Source organism: Macrobrachium nipponense, chromosome 6, assembly GCF_015104395.2.
Source record: "Macrobrachium nipponense isolate FS-2020 chromosome 6, ASM1510439v2, whole genome shotgun sequence".
NCBI lineage: Eukaryota > Metazoa > Arthropoda > Malacostraca > Decapoda > Palaemonidae > Macrobrachium > Macrobrachium nipponense.
In genome coordinates this window covers 77574091-77593192 of record NC_061108.1, presented here as the reverse complement: position 1 = coordinate 77593192, position 19102 = coordinate 77574091, and the positions used below count along the sequence as shown (strand labels likewise).

The 19102-nt window shown below is 43.0% G+C and overlaps 1 protein-coding gene across 1 annotated transcript in view; it reads left to right on the top strand.

The window, feature by feature from the left end:
- LOC135216167 (protein ROP-like) overlaps positions 1–19102 on the top strand; it is a 178259-nt gene that overhangs the window by 144584 nt on the left and 14573 nt on the right. The window contains exons 11-12 of the mRNA XM_064251288.1: positions 16800–16990; positions 17133–17284. Coding sequence (XP_064107358.1) covers positions 16800–16990; positions 17133–17284 — 343 coding nt within the window. The remainder of the gene's footprint in view (positions 1–16799; positions 16991–17132; positions 17285–19102) is intronic.

Below are 19102 nucleotides of genomic sequence, written 5' to 3'. Positions count from 1 at the left end.
AGAATCTCTTCTTTTTCAGGCTTTTCCTCCCTTTTTCAGGCTTTTCCCTCCCCAAAGAGTGTAGAGTCATGTCTTCACACATTAAACAAGTTCCTATCTCTCCCAAAGTGCTCTGCCAGAAATTGGATTTCGCTGGAAGTCAAACAACATCTGAATCCCACCTTCTAACAATGTGGGAATTGGCTATGTAATTACTAGGTAAGTTACTTAGAACAAAAAAGGGATTTTGACGTAAGGAAAAATCTATTTCTGGGCGATTGGCTCGTGTCGCCAGCGAAATATCCTTTAATCTATTATTTCTAGGGTAAATGTACTAACACATACCAGAGAATAAATAAATAAAGAAAAAGGTCAGTATAACTGACTCGCTCACCCTCCCAGAGAGTGTCGGTATGAACACTATGGCGAGTGAGACCACTACCACGAGCCAAATGCCAATAGAATTCTCCCACTACAAAATCCCCCAAGAGGAGAGCCGACGCACAGAGTGGGCAGCACCTACTACTACTACTCCATCCCATGCTGCCGACTGCTGCGCCTCTGGTGGCCATCCTGAAGTTAGCAGACAATCTTGGCGATGGGAAGGGTAGGGCGGGATTTCGCTGGCGACACGAGCCAATCGCCCGAAAATAGATTTTTCCTTACGTCAAAATCCCTTTTCTGGGCTCAGCTCGTGTCGCTGCGCGAAATCGTACCAGAGAAATAGCACAAGATTGTAAAGAAATTCAACAAAATACAAAGAGGTCTCAAATAAAAGATAAAATAAAAATAAATCAATATAATTGCTAATAAGGATACATATACACAGTGATACAAAATAGAAATATTACTTAATTTATACTTAATTCTAATAATATTTCTTAACTTAAGGTAATATACATATATACAGGAGAAATATATCATATATGTACAAAAATGGTATCTGTGTAAAGCTATGTATCAAAACATTCTAAAGCAATTAACATAAAAGTTGAATAAAACAAACTCAACAATAATAAAATATAAAGGAATGTATATGACTTAATATACAAAACCCGTAACCATTATAATAAGATGTATCTCCTAGCATAAAAATAAGGAGATGACATCCACGAGATCAATAACCATCATCAAATGTGAGTGTCCCTAGCAAAAAAATAAGGGACACCCACTACATCATCATAAAAGCAGCTAAGACACAAGGTGACCGTAAATGAACAAGGCAGGAATAGACGAACTGTTGGGTGAGGCAGGTAGAAAGGAGGACTGGATCTTCTACTAAGGATTAGTCAGAGTCAGGGGAAACTATGTTCCCCGCTGCAACTGCTGAAAATTTCAGAGCTTCCAAGGACTTTAAGTAATGACGTTTGAACACTGTCGGCGATTTCCATCCAGTATACTTTTTCAACTCATCGAAGTTCATATGTTGGAAATAGTTAATTGAGGTGGCTACTGCCCTGACATCATGTGCTTTTGGGAAAGAGTCAGGATTGGCTTGTTTAATGAAGTACAGGATTTGTTGCCTGATGCCTTTAATAGATAAAGTGCCACCTTTTTCTCTCTTAAAGAGAGGACCCGATGAGGATGAGGAGGTCCTAGATAGAAAGGCTCGTAAGGCTGAAACTGGGCAAAGAGATACATCTTGTGGAAGGGGTAGTACCTTCCATGGCTCCCACCTCATCAAAGGATCTTCATTCTTTGCTATAAAGCTACGTTCCGGAGAAAGTAGCACTTCCCCTGTGGGAAGGAACTGAATATGATCCGGATCTCTGGATAACGCCGACAGTTCTGAAATTCTAGCTCCTGAGGCCAAGCTTAATAAAAATAGGGTTTTTCTTAAGAGCATTATAAACGAGCATGTGTCATTATTGGTTTCTGAAGCCAGTTTTAGAACATCGTTTAAGAACCATGATACTGACGTAGGCCTTACCGAAGGCCTAAGTCTAGCACATGCCTTGGGAATAGACGAGAAGTAGGAATCTGTCAAGTCTATGTTGAACCCAAATTGAAAAATCTTCTTCAAGGCTGACTTGTTTGTCGTAATTGTGCTAGCTGCTAAGCCTTTTTCAAATAAGGATCTGAAAAAGGATATAGCTGAATTGATTGTCATGATCCTAATATCTGATTCTTTCAGGAAGGTTGCTAACTTTTTGACAGCAGCATCATACTGTCTCAAAGTTGAATCTCTTTTATCGGATTCCAAGAAGAGAATATTCTGAGGGTCAATATTCGCATCCCTTTTCGCTGCAAACTTCATGAAATCCATAAAGTTAGGGTTTTGAGAATCCCTGAGGAAGCGAACACAGTCTTCGTTTGTACTGACTGGGAGAGCCTGGGATTGGGGATCCGAAGAGGGCGAAGACCCAGTTCCAGAATGAGAGGGTACCAATTGCTCTTCGGCCAGTCTGGGGCTACTAGAGCCACTTGACCCTTGAATGTCCTGAGTTTGTTTAAGACTTTCATGAGAAGATTCACCGGAGGAAAGACATAAATCTTCTCCCAGTTGTTCCAGTCTAGAGCCAGGGCGTCCGTGGCATAGGCCAGAGGGTCCAGGTTGGGGGCCACATAACACGGGAGTTTGTGGTTCGTTTGGAGATGCGAAGAGATCCACCTGTAGACCTGGAACTCTCTGAAGAATCCATTGGAACGAACTGTTGTCCAGTGACCATTCCGACTCTAGAGGTACTGATCGGGATAGAGCATCTGCTATGACGTTTCTCACTCCAGCTATATGAGTGGAGGAGAGATGCCAACTGAACTTGTCCGCCAGGGAGAAGATGGCTACCATGACGTGATTTAGATGACGTGACTTGGAGCCTCCTCTGTTTACGCAATGTATACCACCACTGCGCTGTCCAGGACTAGCTTTATGTGGGAGTACTTTGGCGGGCATAACTTTTTTAGAGTCAAGAACACTGCCATTGCTTCCAGTACGTTTATATTGGAACTGACGGAACTGAGGTGACCACGTTCCTTGAACCTTTTTGAACTGGGAATATCCTCCCCAACCGCTTAATGATGCGTCTGTGTGGATGGTGATCCCTGGTGGAGGAAACTGAAGGGGCACTGACACCGACAAGTTCTTGACTTTCGCCCACGGTCGGAGTCGATTCTTTAGAATCAGAGGGACTGAGGACAATTTGTCCCTGGACCTGACATTTGCTCGTGAGCGCCAGATTCTGGTTAGGTCTTTCAGTTTGGCTTTCATTAAGATGTTCGTCACTGATGCAAACTGGAGAGAACCCAAGATCCTTTCCTGGGATCTTCTTGATGCCAGTTTGTGACTCAGAAATTGTTTGACTGATTTCGCTATTTCCTTTCTTTTGGATGATGGAATCGACAGAGTATGGGAGGAAAGATTCCATTGAATGCCTAGCCACTGAAAGTTTGACTCTGGGTGAGTCTTGACTTGGTCCTGTTTATCTTGAAGCCTAGATATTCCAGGAACTGAATTACTTTCAGTGTTGCTCTGTTGCATTCCTTGACTGTTGAAGCCCAGATCAACCAATCGTCGAGATACGCTACTACCATAATCCCTTGCGATCTGAGTTGTTGAACTACTACTTCCGCCAGCTTCGTAAACACCCTGGGTGCTACGTTGAGCCCGAAAGGAACTACCTTGAAGGAGAATGTCTGGTCTCCTATCTTGAAGCCCAGATACGGACGGAAGTGTCTTGCAATAGGGATATGATAGTAAGCGTCTGTAAGATCGATAGAGGTGGTGACGGCCCCACGGGGAAGTAAGGTCCGTACCTGCGAGATCGTGAGCATCTTGAACTTGTCGCAGCGAATGGCTAAGTTTAAGCGGGACAAGTCTAAGATTACCCTTCTTTTTTGTGAGCCTTTCTTTGGCACGCTGAACAAGCGTCCTTGAAATTTTAACCTTTGACTCTCGCTATAGCTCCTTTCTGAAGGAGATCCTCCGCATACTCCGTCAGTTCCTTGGAAGGAAGTTGGCGGAAAGGTCTGGATGGGGGTGGGTTCGTTAACCAGCTCCAACCCAGGCCTTTTGACACAATGCTCTGAGCCCACTTGCTGAAGTTCCACCGGTGGCGAAAGTGAAACAGCCTCCCTCCTACCTGAAATTCCTCATTGGTTCTGGTAGCCTCCTCGGCCTCCTCTGAAATGTTTTCCCCTATTAAAGGGACCTCCCGATCCTCTCCCACGAAAGGATCGCTTACCTCTGCCTCCCTTACCCGAGCGGTCATACTTCTGTGAAGCTTGACTCTCGAAGGATTGATTGTAAGCTGGAGAGAGGGCGTAAGAGGTGGAGGGCTGAGGCTGAGGGGAGATAACATAAATCGGCTGTGATTGAGCCTTTGAAGTGGAAGGTTGGGCTGTTTGCACTAAGGGAACAGCCGGAACTTGCTGAGAAAAGCGTGGCTGCTTTTTCTGGTAGGGCTGGAAACGTCTGGGTTTCCTTTGACCCTTACCTCTAGCTGCTAGATCTTGCCGCCTCTTGGCCGTAAGACCCCAACGGTCCTTGAGGCTCTGGTTCAACCTCGTAGCCTCTGACTGAACCTCCTTCACCATCGCTTCTGGGAAGAGGTCTGCTCCCCAGATGCTCGACGCAAGTAACCTATTCGGCTCGTGCCAAATAGTTGCTTCTTGTAGGACATGCTTCCTACAATTCGTCCTAGCAGTGGCAAACTCAAACATACTCTGACTGTACCGTTTGAGTCAGGGATTTGGTCATAAGCTTGAAGAGCGGTTCTGAACCATAGGCTATGGTAGCCACCTCGGTCATAGCCATGGAATTAATAGATCTGGCTAACCGCGATTTGGCGTCAAATTCAGCCTGAATGAGGCTATCTGGAAGCCTAGGTAGCTTTTCACCAAACTGCTCCATAGCACAGTCCGGTTTGAGTTTGCCAGCTGAGAAGGTGTTAGGTAAGTCTTCCCACAATTCTCCGGCTGAAGGAAGTAACGGAGATGTAGGATCTGCTTCCTTCAGTTGAGGCATGGGGTCCCCCTTCTGGGCCGCTGGAATGGTAGACGTCGCGATCTTTGTCAGGAAAGGGAGCGGGGTATTCTCATCCATCGTAAAGATCGTAAACGGACTCTTGAAAGGTTGGATTTTCGTATTGGAACAATCCATGTCCTCTAGACACCTGAGCCATTCTCTCTGAGCCTGGTCACGTGAATAGAGGACTGTCTCCTTTGGTACTTTATCATCCCGAGTCATGGCTGAGGCGGTGAGCCTTGCGTAGCCGATGAACGGAGGCTGAAGGTCTTCCGGGTAGAACTCGAAGTCCTCGATCCTCCGAGTTCCACATTCCGGGATAGAAATGAGTCCGTCTTGGAAGGGGGCGTATGACGCTACTCTCCAAGGGTTGTTCATTGAGAACGGAGGTAGAGAGTCATACGGGGGAAGCTGGGCTCCACCTGTATTGAAAGGTGGAGGAGAGGCTAGAGGAGCTTGGCTCAGTCCGGCTATAATGCTGTCTTGAGAGGTAATCCCATCCGACAACCGAGAGATCATTTGTTCCATGCTACTTTTCAGAGACCCAACCAGGTCGCCACCTGTTGTAACAGACCAGCATTGGAGTCCAAAGCCGGAGCTGCTGCGGAGGTGGAGGGGTGGCTCTGAATTGGAACCAAGGGTAGCGGAACTGACGACTCTGCCGGAGTGTGAGATCTCTCTCTGGAGATTTACTCCTCGAGGACTTAGAGCCGGACCCAGAAGCTTTAGATCTCTCTGCTCCGGGATTCCTAGCCGGAGACTTACGAGAGGAGGATGACGCCGAAGCCGTCTTCTTAGACGACGACGACGTCTTTGTCAAGGATTTCACTGCTTGACCCTTGACCTTGGGTCTAACTGAAGCGTCAGGAGGAGTATATAATTCGTCACCCGTAAGCCTTGGAAGGATGGAGAGGTTGCAGGAGTAGAAGAAACAGTTGCACCCAAGGGTATCCCTTGGGTGTCCACCTTACCTACCTCGACCAACAGGTCGTCTACACCTACCATAGTTCTACATTAATATCCAACGTCGCGACTTCGAGGAGATGTCCTGGCCTTGGTCAGTCAATGAAGCAGCCAGCTGTTGCTGGATGAAGGCGATAGTCGGGGCCGCCTCTACTGGGTCGACGTATCCTGTCGCCTTGCCTCCGGGGAAGATTAGTACCGCCAACCTTTTCTCCAGGATGTAGGGCATACCCTTGGCGGCGTTCTTCCCGAAACCGCCGACCCAGGCCCGCAGGGTTGCCAGTGCGGTATCCCTCACGGCCGGCGCCTGGAAGAGAGGGATTGATTAGAATTAAGAATAACTTAAGACTAAAGCTAACTTAAAGCATAACTTAAAAATTATAGGGGCTATAAGGCCCCTTGAATTTACCTTAAGTTAGAGTGATTGATGTAAAAACTTAAGCACTATAACAGATGAGGACCAGCTACCGGAGATGGAATACTTACCCCGTCTAAAAGCTGGCTCACCAGATCGTAACATATGGTACACATTTCATGGTACCAGACCTGGATGTCCCCGTGCGGAGTCGCGCATGGAGCATGGGACGGCAAACTTCGTGTCCACATGGGTCCTGAAGTGTGGCGGCGCATCCCGGATGCTCACAGTTGGTGGTCTGTAAGTGGAAAGACACATGAGTATCTTAAAGAATATCACTTACAGGCTAAAGGACAGAAGAACTCCGTTGCATGCCGGACGCTCGGAAAAAATTTGGGCATAGCCCCTCCCTTAATCGCCTGAATAGGCTATAACCCCGAGGTATCCGGTGAAACATGAAGGGAGGGGAATGGTTTAAGGTACTTAAGATAAACTTAATAGTTTAACATAATAGATCTTAAACCTAAAAGCACGAACGTACCGGACTAAGTCCAGTGCGTGGCGGAGTGTATAACTCAGTGAAACGGAGAGGTTAGAAGGGACCGACTGTATGTTCCGGTCCACCCCGTGGGGTAGACTAGCACCTTCCGCTGGATGCCAGGTCTCCGGTGGTAAAGGAGCCCTAGTAAGGTGGGAAAGAGCAAGAGGCATACAGACTCGGGCGGGTAGTAACGGAGCGACGGAGTAGTAATGGAGGGGGGGGAAAGGCCAGTCCCCCCCACCTTACCATCCGACCGGACCGAGAAGCCGGAGAGGTCGAGTCCAGTCTGGGTCTGTCCCGTCCCTCTACCCCCTCCGCCTGGGGGGAGAGAGGGAGGCAGGCTCGGGTATGTGGAGCGAGCATGGGCAGGCCTACCCACCCCCCCCGACCCTATGGAAGAGCGGGAGGGGGGAAAGGTGACTGGACAGGCGTCTGGCTGCCTCGTGATCACATAGTGACCACGGGGCGATAAGAACAAACAACTAAGCCTAGAACATAACCAACTGATCAGAGAGATGCTATCGTGAAGCAACCGAGCTGAAAGCGGTAACATAAAGGCCCAATGGGCCATGACCTAGGCTAAGCGAGCCAGACGCCTAACTAACCTAACAAATATCACATAAATAGTACAAATGAATAAAAAATGAAAGAAAGAAAACAAAATAGTAGGAGAAAAAATCCAGGAGTGTACGACTAACCCGAAGGCAAGTCTACCACTCAAAGCTAGCCGAGGCCGATACTAAGAGCCGTGGCTAGGGTCTGGATGGAAGAGCCTACATAAGGTAAAAGACATGCATGCATGACAAAACCGTGTAGACCGTACCCTAAATAAAGCGGATAATAAAAATAGAGCGTACAAAAGCCAGGGGATGTTCTGGGTATGGGCGACCCAGAACGGACCCACCACGAGGCAGAACCATGCTGCCATGCTTCCGACCTAGAGATCGTATTTATACCTAAAAAACGGCAAATACGTGCTCAGGGCCGGAAAAAACCAACTAGCAATAAACACTGAGTACTTAACTTAGCTGCTGCGATGGCTGCACGCTCCATGGTAATAAAATCCAAAGGAAAGGGCACAAAAACACAGAGAAGAAAATGGCACGTGTGTATCGTGTGCGCTAACTGAAAAGGATGGCCACCAGAGGCGCAGCAGTCGGCAGCATGGGATGGAGTAGTAGTAGTAGGTGCTGCCCACTCTGTGGGTCGGCTCTCCTCTTGGGGGATTTTGTAGTGGGAGAATTCTATTGGCATTTGGCTCGTGGTAGTGGTCTCACTCGCCATAGTGTTCATACCGACACTCTCTGGGGGAGGGTGAGCGAGTCAGTATACTGACCTTTTTCTTTATTTATTTATTCTCTTGGTATTGTGTTAGTACATTTACCCTAGAAATAATAGATTAAAGGATATTTCGCGCAGCGACACGAGCTGAGCCCACGATATTTTTATAATAAAATATTTTGTATATACTTACCAAGTAATTACAGAATGGGAGCCCACCCTCCTCCTCTCTCATGGATGAAAAAGCATAAATAAAATTGAGCTTCTTTGCCGAGTTGTTTACCTATTCCCCCGGTAGAGGCCGGGGTACTGACCTACACTGAAACAAAAGAATCGCTGCCGCAGTTTTCAAATTTTGGCTACCGGTACTTAGAAATACTTAGGTATGTAATTACTTGGTAAGTATAAACAAAACATTATTTTATTATAAAAATATAATTTTTCTTTGGAAACATGAATTTCAAGTTAGTGGCCTGTGGGCTTGTTCCATGGGTAGGATTTATCTTCAAAATAATAATAATAATTATAATACATAATAATAAATAATAATAAGGCAATACTTAAGTCAAAACTCAACGCTGGAAATATGATGAAAGCCATAAACACATGGGCAGTACCAGTATTCAGATACAGTGCAGGAGTAGTGGAGTGGACAAAGGCTGAACTCTGCAGCATAGACCAGAAAACTAGGAAACACATGCACAAAGCACTACACCCAAGAGTAAATACAGACAGGCTATACATAACACGAAAGGAAGGAGGGAGAGGGCTACTAAGCATAGAGGACTGCGTCAACATCAAGAGCAGAGCACTGGGGCAATATCTGAAAACCAGTGAATGGCAAAGGAGTGCTTGGAATGACTAATAAAAGTAGACAAAGACTCAGAAACATACAGACAGGAGAACGACAAACAATCAGTCACCTCTCAATTAACGTGAGGGTTATGTTCTTGGAGAGCTTGCTGTGATTAAAAATGCGTTATTTAAACATTTTTCCCATATGAAATAACAGTAATAAGGGGGTTATGTTCCAGGACTTGGGGGAACTCTGCTTTTTTGCTAAGTACAACCGAATTAGATAATAGCAACATCCATTTGGCTTGTATTTCAACCATCATATGATAGTAAACAATTACCGTAGTTATGTTATAAACGACATTATGTAGAACAGGACTGATATATTTTTATGTAATAACTTTATTTACTATAGATCAAAGATCAGCAAGGAAATATGCTCTTAAATTTAAACCAAATTGTAGCTGAAGCTGAGAAAACTGTTCAAGCGGCTAATGACTGTTATTGTGCATCGGCAACAAGGATAAAACTCCAGTAAAGTTATGCCATCAAACACAACTGCTGATAAAATTGAGAGAAAATCATTTTAATCAAATCTACTGGGCTTGAAACAACATATTTTACTGTTGTTTTCACGCCAATAAAAGATAAATAAAGTAAAGCTCATATTACGATGAAATCGTGTGAAAATAGTGAATGGAATCATGTCTTCTTTTTTTTTAAGCAATAAACATGCTCCCAATGCAATCTGTTAAAAAAAAAAAAATTTAGTTCACAATGAGACTTATTCAAGCCATATTTTGACTTAAAGTTCATCATATAAAGAAAAATGACCTTGTCTCATATAAGTAAAATATCTAGATATTCACTTATGCTAACCAGAAGCAAGAAAATTTGCACAGAACCGAGTTAAACAGCATTTTTAGTGTGGTTCCAAGTATTCACGGATTTTAGCTATTCTCCGGGGGGTGTCTGGTACCTGCCCCTATGAATATGGGGGTGTACTGCATTGTAATGAGATACATTTTGTACTATAAAGGTTATTGAGCTTGTCTTGTGTGTGTGTTCTGTTTCAAGCATTAAGTAATAATAGTCATCATCATCATGGCTATCACTCGATTCAAGTATGAATGCTCTGGGATGTCATTACTGATGGGTTCTGATGTGGCTAATGAGACCAATTCTCGAGCCACATACTCGGTCACAATTGGGGCATGTGTTGTTAGGTGGGAGTCGAGGCTGTGGATGGACCTGACGAGCTCGTCTTGCGGCTCTACAATTCTCCAGATGCTGCTTTTTGTTTTCTTCATAATTTTTAATTCCATCTTTCACTTTAACTCTCCAAGCAGATTGCTCCACTGTATCGGTCTTCCATGTTTTATAGTTAATGTCACATAGTTTTAAGTTGTCTTTTAAGCTGTCTTTGAATCTCTTCCTTGCTTTGCCAACATTTCGAGTCCCGTCACTTAGCTCTGAGTAAAAGAGCTGCTTAGGAAGGCGGCTGTCTGCCATTCTGACAACATGCCCTGCCCATCTCAACTGGCTTTTTATTATAATGGCCTCAATACTAAGGCAGTCGGCCTCTTCAAGAACACTTACATTAGTGTGACTTTCTTCATAAGTTATTCTCGAGATGTTTCGCAAGGACCGCTTATGGAATTTCTCAAGGGCTTTAACATGACGTCGGTAAGTTGTCTAGGTTTTGGAACCATAAAGAAGGGTAGGTAGGACTATTGCCTGATATGCCTTTATTTTGGTATTAACACACAAGTCATGATAAAAAATTTTCTTTCGTAGTTTTCCAAAAGCTGAGTTAGCACATCTTAGGCGATATTGAACATCATCTATATTGGCATTTGAAGATAGATAACTGGCCAAGTATGGGAAGCAGTATATAGTTTCTAGAGCTTCTCCATTAATTTCTATAGTAGGTGCAACCTAGGGCTTCAGTTTGGGGTGGCTGATATAATACTTGGGTTTTTCTGATGTTGATGGAAATCCCAAGATGAGAGTAAGCATTTGCAAAGGCATTCAGTATAATTTGCAGATCACTTTCAGTTTGAGCACAGACAGCGTTGTTGTCTGCATAATGAAGCTCAACAGTAGCAGTAACATTTGCTTTAGTTCTTGCCTTTAGCTGGTTGAGATTGAATATTCCTCCATCTGTTCTGTAATTGATGGAGATACCTGGAGGCAATTCATCTTGAATGAGGTGCAAAACAAGAGTTATAAATATGGAAAACAAGGTAGGAGCAGCGACACAACCCTGTTTTACGCCTGACTTAACTTTAAAAGGTTCAGTAAGGCTACCATTAGCCATTAAAGTCACCAATATATTATCATGTACAGTAATCCCTCGCTACTTCGCGCCTCAAGTTTCGCGCCCTCACTGCATCGCGGAATTTTCAAAAATATTCATCAAAAATTCAAAATTGAGAAAAAATGGCGCGGGCGCTAGCAGAAGGCAGAGAGAGTACATTAGAACATCATGTATCAACATGGAAATGGCGCTTAACTCAAAATACACCTCTCTGATTCGCTGGCCATCTCAGCTCTTGAATCTCGCAAGCTGATTGGCCGAGCCGCCGAGACGCGTTAGCCAGCATCCAGCATCCCACCCTGCCGAGCGCCCAGCGAAGGAAGACCGCATTCATTGTTCTCTTGCGCTCGTGTCGCTACTCTTGCCGCGTGAAAATTTAGCTGTATTTTTGTGCTTTCTTTGTGCAAAATAGTGCTTGTGACGCCCTTGAAAATGGCTCCTAAATGTCCTACACCCTCTACATCCTCTGGTGAACCCAAGAAGAAGAGAAAAATGATGACGGTGAACAAAAAATTGAAGTTATTGGACATGCTTAAGGCAGGCAGTAGCTATGCGTCTGTTGCCCGCACGTACGGACTGAATGAGTCAATGGTTTGCTACATAAAAAAAGACGAATTAAAAATCCATAAAACTGCCTCAATAACGTTCTCCAAGGACACTAAGCGCGTTGTGACGCCTCGTAATAAGAAGATTGTGCAAATGGAGAATGCATTATCAGTGTGGATAACGGACTGTCGGGAAAAGAAGGTTAGTCTCGATACCAACATGATTCGCACAAAAGCCAAAACCCTTTATGATAGCCTCGTTCCTGAAGGGGGATCGAACGAAGATGACGATGATGGTGATGACGACGATAAAGATGATCCTGCCCCACGAGAAAAACGTGGTTTTGTTGCCAGCAAGGGCTGGTTTGAGAAATTCAAGAGGAGGTATGGCCTTCGCAGCGTTCCGTTGTATGGGGAGGCCGCCTCGGCAGACCAAGACGCAGCTCATTGTTACGTCGAGGACGAGTTCCCAAAATTAATTAAAGAGGGCGGCTATATCCCGGAGCAGGTGTTTAATATGGATGAAACTGGCCTCTTTTGGAAGAGAATGCCGTCCCAGACGTTCCTTTACAAGGACAAAGTGAAGAAGCCAGGGTTCAAGGCCCACAAAGATAGAGTCACTCTGCTCATGTGCGGGAATGCTGCGGGCTTCATGCTCAAGCCCGGCTTAATTTACAAGTCACTGAATCCTCGTGCTTTGAAAAACAAAAACAAAGCCTTGCTGCCCGTCTACTGGATGAGTAATAAGAAGGCATGGATAACTAAAGCCCTCACACTCGACTGGTTCGTGAACTGCTTTATCCTGCAGGTGAAGTTATACCTCGCGGAAAATGGGCTGCCCTTTAAGGTCCTCCTCTTGATGGACTGTGCAGGAGGACATGCAACGGACCTGCATTACGACGGGGTTCAAGTGGAGTTCCTGCCGCCCAACACCACTTCCCTCATCCAACCAATGGATCAGGGGGTCATTCGGGCCTTCAAGGCCCTCTACACAAGGTCCACGATGGAGGGCCTCATCTCCTCCATCGACGAAGGCGACGATGACTTCAGCCTCAAGAAATATTGGCGGGAGTACAACATTGCGACGTGCCTGGCCAACATTCAGAACGCTCTTAAGGAGATTAAACAGCAAACACTGAATGCAAGTTGGAGAAAATTGTGGCCAGACATCGTTCATGATTATGAGGGATTTACGCCAGATGAAGTTCATCACTCCGCCGTAGATAAGGCTGTGAGGCTGGCGCAGTTGGTAGCCAACGAAGGTTTCTCCGACATGACGGCAGAAGACGTCAACTCACTGATTGACTGCCACTCAGAGCCCCTAACCGACGAGGACCTGGTCGAAATGACAAGATTGGCGAGTGAGGAAGAAGAGGAGGCAGCCGACGACGACGAACCTGAGCAACGTGGCCTTAAATTGGAAAATCTGCAAGAGCTCTGCAACATAGCACGGGCTATGCAACAAAGGGCGCAAGAAATCGATGACAACATGGTCAGAGCCATCGAATTCAGTAACCATATTGACGGTGTTATGGCGTTGTACAAGGGCATCTTTGCTCAGATGAAAAAACAATGTCAACAACTTCCCATCACAATGTTCCTGGTGCGCCGAAAACCTCCTGCAGAAGTGTCGGATACTACTCCTCCTGCTGCCTCTCCGGCTTCCTACCGAGACACTACGTTGCCTCCTGCTGTTTCTCCAGCTCTATCGGAAGCTGCCGTCGGTGATCCCCCACCTCTAACAACTGACGATGAGGCGTCACCTGAGGAGCAGTAAAGCTCTCATTAACCTGTGCAGTGTAAATCATCTTCATCTTCACCTCCATCATACTGCACAGGTGTTTCATCGTCATTTATCAAGATCATCGTCATTGATAGAGGTGAGTTATGTATCTTGTTATAAGAATATACAGTTATTATTTACATACACATGTATACATGTACAACAAAAAATTTACGTATACGTACTACGCATTTAAAAAATAGGGGGGACCCTACTTCGCTGTTTTTCACTTATCGCGGTCGGTTCTGGTCCCCATTAATAGCGATAGGTGAGGGATTACTGTAGTAGCCTCAGGATCTTTATGAATTTTGGTAGGCATCCATATCTAGATCTCCCAGAGCAGCTCATGCTTGACACTGTCAAAAGCTTTTGTCATGCCAATGAATCCCATGTAAAGGGGTTTTTGTTGTTCTCAACATTTTTCTTGCAGCTGCCTTGCCGAGAAAACCATGTCAGTTGTACCAAAAGCAGGTCTGAAACCACACTGAGACTCAGGCAGGATCTTCTCAACTAGAGGTATTAGTCTTGTTGTAAGAATTCTTGCTAAGACCTTCCCAGCTACTGACAGGAGGGTAATTCCTCAGTAATTTCCTTAAACTGATCGGTCCCATTTTTTTCTTATACATTGTGTTGATAATTCCATCTATGAGGTCATTTGGAATTTCCTCATGCATCCAGATTTTTTCAATTAGTTGGTGAAGTTGACGATGTAAGGTTGGTCATCCATAATTATATATTTCAGCAAGAATGTTGTTGGGTCCCACAGCTTTGTTGTTCTTCATAAAGAAGATAGCCAACTCCACTTCCTCTAGAGTTGGTACCACTGCAAGTGTCATATCCAATGGGAGACAAGGGAGTTGTTGTAGTACAACCTCATCTATCACAGGGTCTATTAAGTAGTTCTTTAAAATGTTCTTTCCAACGAGACAGGATTTCATTATTGTTTTTAAGGAGTCGAGTGCTGTCTTGACAATGTAAGGGTGCTAGCCCTTGGGAACTTGGCCCAAAAATAGCTTTCATTCCACTGAAAAGGCTTCTCATGTCATTTCTGTCAAAGAAGGATTGGAGCTCATTTGCTTTGTCTGTCAACCACTTGTTTTTCATTTCCCTTGTGGCATTTTGTATCTGAGCTTTTGCTGTGCGGTGTATTATCATCTTTGTTACAGACTTTGCGTCATTCAGATGTTCAAACAGATATTTTCTGGCCTTTTGATTAAGATCTTAGATAGCTGCATCATTCTGATCAAACCAATCTTGATGTTTGTATTTCTTCAGACCAACTGTTCTTTACATGTGCTGATTATCGAATCCTTAAATTTACTCCAGTGAACAACAATATTGGGTGGATATTCCTGTTCTAGTTTATTAGCAAGACAGCACTGAAGTTCAAGCTTATTCGAGTTGTTCTTAAGTGAATCAAAGTTAAACTTCAGTCGCTTTAGTGCATGAGCGTTTCTCTTTTTAGTCAAGATCTTCATCCTAATACAAGAGTAAACCAGACGGTGGTCAGTCCAGCAGTTTTCAGATCCTGTCACTGATCTTGTAAGTAATACATCCTTCGACCACGAGATCTTACTAATTATAATGTAATCTAAGAGATGCCAATGTTTAGATCTTGGATGATGCCAGGTGGTTTTAAGTTTATTTTTCTGCCTAAAAAGAGGATTTAGTTACTACCAGATCATATTCTACACACTTCGAGAGTAGGAGTGTTCCATTTCCATTAATTTTGCCAACACCCTTTCTTCCAATTGTACCTTTCCAGATGTCACTGTCTCGTCCTACTCTGGCATTAAAGTCACCTAAAAGGATAACTTTGTCTTCATTTGGGATAGCTGTGAGAGCTGTATCTAAAGCGACATAAAATAATTCTTTTGTTTGATCCTCCACAAGAAGGGTTGGAGCATAAGCACTGATCACTGTGGCATGTTTGTTTCCCTCAAGATTTAGTCTGAGTGTCATTAAGCATTCATTTATGCCACTTGGGTACTCTGTTAAATTGAAAAGCATGCAGTTTTTACAGCAAAACCTGCACCATGCTGTCTTGGTGTTCCAGGTTCATGTCCCTTCCAGAAGAATGTGTAGCCACCACCTTCTTCATGCAGTTGTCTCTCATCGGCGATACAAGTCTCAGAAAGTGCCACTAATATCTAAATTAAGTCTGAAGCTCCCTAGCAACAAAGGCAGTTCTGCATTCCAGTTTGTTTTCATTTTCATCTAGTAGTGCTCGTACATTTCATGTTCCAAATTTAAGTTGTACAGTTGTTCGACCGCAAAGTGGTGTGGCCCCCTTGGATGCAGTTTTCCAGGCAGGCAGGTTTGAAGCAGACTATGTTTAGGGCACCTTTTCTAGCCCCTTCCCCATTCAGGGTGAGCAGAGTGGATCCTAAAAAGGGCTGCTCAGACATGGATGCCACTGCCGAACAACTCTCCTGCTTCATCCAAAAGTTGAGCGACCAAACCAAGCATCCACTGATGACATGCCAGTTGAGACTAAGAGCTTCCAGATAACACAATCCTGCCCCCAACATCTCTTCTGGTCGCCGGCAGACTTGAAATGCCCCACTAGCCGTACTTCCCAGAGGCGCCTGTGCGTGAGATTGTTTAATGTGGATACACTGCTGCACATAGAGACCCATGAGCTTCACTGCAATGGTTGTTGTCCAGTGGCACAAATGCTTGCAACGACTGCAACCCCCTTACAGTTGCAACCTTTCTTCTGCTATTGCAGCCGTTGGGTTTCAAATCAATGTCTTTTCTTCCACCTGCCTTACTGTTGAAGGATTTGGTTTTACCTCAGAGTTTCCTTCTCTTAGGAGGACTGTCAACTGAGACTAATGAGCTCCTCCTACCCTGGGTGCAGTTTAATGTCATACTCAGGACACTAATAGTACATAATACATAATCCTGAAACAGAAATGATGATGTCAGATACAATGAAGATGTTCTGCTTAATTATAAATACCCTGTAACTCATTAAGCATGTAGTGTACATTAGGAGTACAGTTTCGCAGTTCCTGCACATATATGGAATTAAGCTAATAACATTAAAGTAGTGTTCTAAACTCAGAATCCTGTTCATATCTGTTCTTTTGCATTGTTTTTGAATCAATTTTTCTTATTGATAATATTTTTATTAATACTAAAAATTTTAGCCAGACCACTGGAATTGAAATTATTAACTCATAGAGCTGGCCAATAGATTTTGTTATTTGACATATTAAATAAGAAAAAAGATATCAAATTTCATTATACTGCATTATGTGCTTTATAGGGTAGCAATCGACGAAAGACTTATCAGGTACCTCGCAAGGAGCGGATAACAGAACAAACTTACCAAATGTCACGATGGACTCCAGTGATGAAAGATATCATGGAGGATATTATTGATAACAAGCTTGAAGAGAAACACTTCCCATTCCTAGCTGGACGATCTGCATCCATATCAAGAACAGCTCCATCAAGGTAACCACTTTATTCTTTTTGGTATTTACATTTTTGTTTAGTGAGTCAAGATTTTTTCTATTAGTTCATGGTGTTTTTAATATTTCTGGTCATATGAACCTTCCTAATGTCAGCAGTTTCAGGATAAAATTATCTTTTGCAGTGTACGGTACAATTGGCACAAAGACAAGAGTGCTAGTGCAGTCAAGAATATGCCAAGACTCTTAGTTTTCGTTGTGGGAGGCATCACATATTCAGAAATGCGTGCAGCGTATGAAGTATCAAAGTCTGGCAAGAACTGGGAAGTCATTTTGGGTAAGTACTATATTGTTTTCCTGTAATTTGCTGTTTGTATAAATTAGTTAGTAGCAGTATCAGTAATTGTATACGTAATTGTATAAGACTTTGAAATTGAACTTGGAGCTTCAAAAGTGTAATATACAGTATTGCTCCTGTCATTCAAAAATACAAAGCATGAAACTTTCTTGATATAGTTTTTCATTAACAGAGGAAAGAACTTAACATACAAATGTGAAATGACAAATTTGAAAAATTGAATTTGGGAAAACTGTATTATAATTAATAGTTGGTAAAGTATGCACTTTTTGTATATTCTGTGGCTATGGTTATTTGCATAGTATTCTTATACTACTAATTGCTAATTATTGTGATATAATTGACAGAAGAATAATGTTTTATGGGTGTGATTATAAATTTCACTTTATGTATAGAGAGTTATTAGTTGCAATGTCTGCAAGGCTTTCAAAGCATACTGTTGAAATTCTGTCATAAGAACTGAGATGTGGATGTTTATCACAATCATGATCAGACATCCTGTATTTAATAAAGTATTTACAATAATTGCTACTGATAGGTTTAGGAATTCATATGATTGAAGTGACAGTTAATTCAAAAGTTTTGAAAATAGGTCTTAATACACAGTAATATATCATAGAAGAGGAAAGAGACACGACTAGATAATGTAGAAGGCAGAGTAAGAGCATAGCTTACTTTCAACATGATGAATACATCTACAGTAGTACCTAGGCTTCAAACTTAATCCGTTCCAGAAGGCTGTTCAAAGTATGATTTGTTCGAAGTATGAAACAAATATCCCCATAAGAAATAAAGGGAATCAGGATAATTCACTCCAACCAACTCAAAAAGTCCCCGTTTTCACATTTTTTCTTTTATATGTGTGTTCAAAAGTTAAATTAAGAATGTAAAGTAATGAAACAGTGCGTTATATAGAGGGAGAGACAGGAACACTGAGGAAACTGAATTGGTTGCAGTATGCAAAGGTTGATAAAAAAGTTTTATTCACACATTAGTTACAAGAATAATCAAAGGAATCGATAGTTTGTGTGTCCAATTGTGTGTGGAGAGAGAGGAGAGAGAGAGAGAGAGAGAGAGAGAGAGAGAGAGAGAGAGAGAGAGAGTAATTCAGCATGTTTGCACTTGGATCTTAAGTTCATGAAAGAGATTAATTAAGCCACAATACATCAACTTAAAACAAACATGAGGATTTTGCAAACAAGTAATAAGTCAAGAATGCAAGAAAAGGAAAGAGAGATATAAATAACATTTCACAAGGAAGCCGTTTAAACAAACAATCGAAGGCATGCAGAAGCTGTAAGCGGCACCAGTTTGTTCATTTCAGAGCTGAGTTACTTTTACAATAGTAAAAAATCTTAAAAAGCAATTGTCATTGGATAGGTATTTTACCGTAACAAAAATGAAAGTAATTTAGGCAGATGGAGTGTAAGTGAAAGAAATGGGCGAATAATCATCCCAGCCTAGCTGATAAGTCAGTGGGGAGCAGAGCCTTTCTTCCCTTTCCTCACTTCTCTCTTTGTATTTTCTCACTCAGCGCAACAAACACTGACTCGAGCAATTTTTTTTTTTTTATGTATTGCATTTGATTGTTTTCATGTTTCATCATTATGTTAAATTTATTGTGAAATAACATTTTATTTTTTATGTAAATTGGTACTGCTGTTACATACATATAGTAAAGATTTTACTGCCTCTCTCTCCTCAACAATACCACGACACGATAACTTGAAATCATTCATTCATTATTCCTCAAAAATATAAACGCCCCCTCCCTCTACCTCAAGTTAGCTGTTTGTT